The sequence below is a fragment of the Zingiber officinale genome, chromosome 5B (genome assembly GCF_018446385.1).
Source record: "Zingiber officinale cultivar Zhangliang chromosome 5B, Zo_v1.1, whole genome shotgun sequence".
Taxonomy (NCBI): domain Eukaryota; kingdom Viridiplantae; phylum Streptophyta; class Magnoliopsida; order Zingiberales; family Zingiberaceae; genus Zingiber; species Zingiber officinale.
In genome coordinates, this window is record NC_055995.1 from 84,312,429 (window position 1) to 84,317,596 (window position 5,168).

The 5,168-nt window shown below is 41.5% G+C and overlaps 1 protein-coding gene across 1 annotated transcript; it reads right to left on the reverse strand.

Moving 5' to 3' along the window:
- Positions 1 to 2,548: 2,548 nt before the first annotated feature.
- LOC121986797 lies at positions 2,549 to 4,297 on the reverse strand. The gene has a single exon (XM_042540736.1). It carries the CDS (start codon positions 4,295 to 4,297, stop codon positions 2,549 to 2,551), a length of 1,749 nt encoding a protein of 582 aa, XP_042396670.1.
- Between the last annotated feature and the right edge of the window lie 871 nt (positions 4,298 to 5,168).

Below are 5,168 nucleotides of genomic sequence, written 5' to 3' on the forward strand. Positions count from 1 at the left end.
TTAGTCCGACATGACAATAAGGTTGAGTGGTACTATTCTTGGATTAAGATATTAATTAAATGAGTAGTCAGTAACTCACTTAATTAGTGGACATTCGACATCTTAAACACAGGGAGACTAACATACTCATAATAAGAAGGAGCCCAAAAATGTAATTTGGGATTGGTGCGGTAGTTCAATAATAGTTCTCTAGTGGAATGAATTATTATTGATAAAATTAAGTTGTGTGTTCGGGGCGAACACGGGATGCTTAATTTTATCGGGAGACCAAAACCAATTCCTCCTCTCGGTCCCTATCGTAGCCTCTTATTTGTAGAGTACTATACCCACCTATACCCACCTTCATACCCATGGTGTAGGAGCCGGCCAAGCTAGCTTGAGGATCAAGCTAGGGCTGGCCAAACCTTGGTCTATGGGTGGCCGGCCTTAGCTTGAACCCAAGCTTAGGTGGCCGACCCTATTAAATTAGAAAAGAATTTTAATTTTAAAATTTTCTTATGTGAAAGATATAATTTATTGGAGAGATTAAAAATTAAAATATCTCTTTTATAAGGATCTATAAAAGATTAAAGAAAGAGATTAAATCTTTTTTCTTAAGTTCCGCAAGCGATCCAAGTTTAATTTAAAAGAACACGTGGTAGCTAGGAAAGGTTCAGACCTTTGTACAAAATTTTTGTACAGTGGAACCATTAGGTTTTTCGAGTTGCAACCAACACAGGGTGCGTGAGTGTCTGGATCCTTGGACTAGTCACCTCTTGTAAGGTGGATACCAAGTAAATCCTCGAGTTAGCGTTGTTGTATTTGTGCGTGAGTGTCTGGATCCTTGGATCGCGCCGAGCTATTCACCCCCCCCCCCCCCCCCCCCCCCCTTAGCTACATTTCGGTCCCAACAATCCCATCATGACTTTGTCTTGACTTTGGCAATCCCACCATAAAGTCCATGGAAATGTGCTCCCACTTCCACTCTGGAATCTCTAAAGGTTGAAGAAGTCCTCTAGGTCGTTGGTGTTCTGCTTTGACTTGTTGGCATGCTAAGCACCTAGAGACGAATTCCCCAACATCCTTCTTCATTCCTCTCCACCAGAAGTTCTTCTTCAAATCCCTATACATCTTTGTACTGCCAGGGTGGACCGAGAATTTTGATTTATGGGCCTCAGACATTACTTCTTGTCGAAGATTATCAATGTCAGGCACCCACAACCTTCCTTCATCCATAAGATCCCGCTATCATTTATTTGAAGATCAGGTGCTTTTCCCTTTTTGATATACTCTGTAAGTCTTACCAACGCCAAGTCTTGCTTCTACTTCAACTTGATTGTTTCTCAAAGGCATGGTTGTGCCGAGAGCGATGCCAGAACTGTCTTGCCCATGCTCTTCCGACTTAAAGCATCAGCTACCTTGTTTGCTTTACCTGGGTGGTAGCTTATTATTAAGTCATAATCCTTTAAGAGCTCAACCCATCGTCGTTGGCTCATGTTTAATTCTTTCTGTGTAAACAAATATTTGAGACTCTGATGATCTATAAACACTTCGTACCTGACACCATATAGATAGTGTCTCCAAATTTTTAGCGCGAATACTACTGCAGCTAGTTCGAGATCATGCGTGGGATAGTTTTACTCATACGATTTCAGTTGTCGTGAAGCGTAAGCAATAACGCTTCCCACTTGCATGAGGACACACGCCATACCTCCTTTTGATGCATCACTATAAATAGTGAAATCCTTATTCTCCGCGGGTAGTACTAGTACTGGTGTAGATGCAAGCCTTTTCTTCAAGGTTATAAAGCTCTTCTCACATTCGTCACTCTAGTTAAATTTGGAGTTCTTTTGTGTGAGCTTAGTGAGAGGTATAGCTATCAAGGAAAATCCTTCAACGAATTTTCAATAATAGCCGGCTAGCCCCAAAAAGCTTCGAATCTCTGTTACTGTCTTTGGTCTTGGCCTGTCTAAAATTGCTTCTACTTTCTTGGGTCTACAGAAACGCCTGTTTCAGAGATTATGTGACCCAAAAAGGTAACACTTTTTAACCAGAATTCACACTTCTTGAATTTGGCATATAGTTCCTTATCTCTCAGTGTCTGGAGGGTAAGGCGAAGGTGCTCTTTGTGGTCTTCTTCACTTGGTGAATATATGAGGATGTAGTCGATAAACACCACCACAAATTTATTAAGATATGGTTTGAACACTCTATTCATGAGATCCATGAATGCTGCTGGGGCATTGGTTAAGCCGAATGGCATTACCATGAACTCGTAGTGTCCATACATAGTTCTGAAGGCTGTCTTTGGTATATCTTCAACCTTAACCTTCAACTGGTGATAGCCTGACCTTAAATCGAGTTTGGAGAACACAGTAGCTCCTTTAAGTTGGTCAAAGAGGTCGTCTATCCTTGGAAGGGGGTACCTATTCTTGATTGTGATTTTATTCAATTCTCGGTAATCGATACACAATCTCATACTCCCGTCTTTCTTCTTCACAAATAAAACTGGGGCTCCCCATGGAGATGCGCTCGGTCTGATTTGCTTTTTGTTTAATAACTCTTGAAGTTATTTTTTTAGTTCTTTGAGTTCCGTCGGGGCCATCCGGTACGGTGCCTTTGATATTGGCACTGCACATGGTGCCAAATTAATTTCAAAGTCTACTTCACGGTCTGGAACTGTGCCAGGTAATTCCTCAGGAAATACATCTAGGAAGTCTTGAACGACTGGAATTTCTTCTAGCCTAGCCTCAATCTTCTCTCCCACCTCACTTATCATATCTAGATAGATTCCATCACCACCCCTCATGGCTTTCCAAGTCTGAGATACGGACAGGAGCAATCTCTTTTCCTTAGCCTTGCCATGGTAGATGATTTCTTCTTGGCTTGAAGTCCGAAGTTTGACACTCTTCCTGTGGCAATCCACTATTGCGTGGTTCTTGGCCAACCAATCCATTCCAAGAATGGCATCGAACTCAACCATGTTTAGTTGAATCAGATCAGCTTCGAATATATGATTACCAATACTGACCTGACAGCTTCGATGCAACTTATGAGTTTCGATAGCCTTATTAGTGGGCGTAGCTACTTTATATGGTTCACTAAGTATTTCAGCTCTAAGTCCTAACTTCATAGTGAATCTTTTAGATATAAAAGAATCAGTGGCACCACAGTCAAACAATACATAGACAGTCATTTTGTTGATTAGAATGTTACCTGCCACCACATCGCTTGCGTTGTCCACCTCTTCTTGAGTCATAGCGAACTCCCTAGCGTTGGACTTATTCTCCTTTGGTTTATTCTGGACTGCATCAGAATTTGATACTGCCCCTTGTTTCTTGGGTTCAGGACAATCCATAATTCGGTGCCCCATCTTCCCACAGTTGAAGCATGCACCAGAGATCCTACGACATTCTCCAAGATGTCTGGAGTTACAAGTAGGACATGACTTAATGCTTTGGGAGGGCAAAGTAAAAGAGGGTCCTTTGGACTGGCCACTTGATAGGTTGAGCCGTTTTAACCTTTGTTCACTTGGGGAAGATTGACTCGCAAGGGGTCGCTTGTTCTTTCCTTCTTCTTCACGCCGTTTGATGTCTGTTTTGGCTCTAATGGTTGCTCCCATCAGATCAACGAAGTTAGTTGCCTTGTAGATTGCTAATGCTGATTGAATTCGGCTACTCAAACCCTTCTTGAAGCGATGTAGCTTCAGGGTGTCATCTGCCATGATGGTTGGGGCATAGGTCCTGAGCGAGTTGAACTTTGAGGTGTACTCCAGTACAGACATTCCTGGAGCTTGAGTAAAGTTTTCAAATTCACTCAGCTTCTGTAACCTGAATTCAATTGGATAGTACTGCTTTAAGAACATCTCTTTAAATTGTTGCCATGTCACTGGTCCAACTTCAGTCATTGCTGGTGAAATGGTTTCCCACCACTTGCGTGCCTTATCTTCTAGGAAGGGTGTCACAACATCCACTTTAAACACCTCCAGGATTTCTAGTAGTCGAAGCTGAGTCTCAATATTCTTGAGCCAATTTTGACCAACTTCTGGGTCAGGGTTGCCATCAAACGTCGGGGCTCTGTTTTTCCGAAGGGACTCATAGTAGTACTTAATACCATGCGGTTGGACTTCTGGTGGCGGGTTGGGATCCTGGTTGGCACTTGGTGTCTCTAACCCTTGCAGTGTGGTTGCTACGATGGTAGCGATGGCCATTAAATCTTCTCGGCTTAGGCTAACTCTTGGGGGAGGGTTTGCATCTTCATTGTTGTTGCGGTTAGCATAGTTGGGGTTACGGTTGTCCCGGGCGGGTCTATTAGCCATTTTCTAAAATCGGATAGGCGAAATGGTTCATGATAGTTCAGAGATAATTACTTAAGTAATCAGGAGTATCGATTAAAGGAATCAAATTTTGACTTTCCTAGGAGAAGTTATAGGCAATCGGAAACTTTCTTGAAACAATAAAAACATGATTTAGGGGCCTAAACGGTGGAATTCAGTAGAGAAATGGCATGCGATTTTAGTTAGGCCATTTTGGAGGGCACTAGCGTTTTGTCGAAAATCCAACTTCGTTCAATTTTCATACAAAACATCCCAACCGGATTAAAACTTGGCTCTGATACCACTTCAATGTCACGCCCCATGACCTTGGCGCGTGATACCGGCGTTGCTTGCGAATATAAATACTCGAAAACAACAAGCCTCATAAAGTGCATACCAAACCAGTAATAACATAATGATATTATTGTCTTTTCAATCCAAAAATAAAAGCGTACAAATAAAGATAACATGAACTAAGGACAAATCAGTTGGACATGGCTTCATTACCAGCCCCAAAACATCTCTTGCTCCTCCTTCTCGACTTGTTCCTCGTCTTTATCTGGGGATGGGAGTAAGGGGGGTGAGTGCTTGGAAAAACACTCAGTAAGTGGGATCGATCGAACATAGCACGACAGAATACGAAACATAGCAAAACATTTGGAATTCATGACGAAAATATATTTCATGAAACATGACAGAAACATAACTTAATCGAAAAGATATACTTTTAGCAAGATATTCAAAATTTATGACAAAAACATAACTTTATCGAAAACATAGCAGAAACATAACTTAATCAAAAACATAACACTTAATCAAAAACATAGCATTGTTAATCATCTTATTTTCCATGATCTTACTGATCAACCCCTAT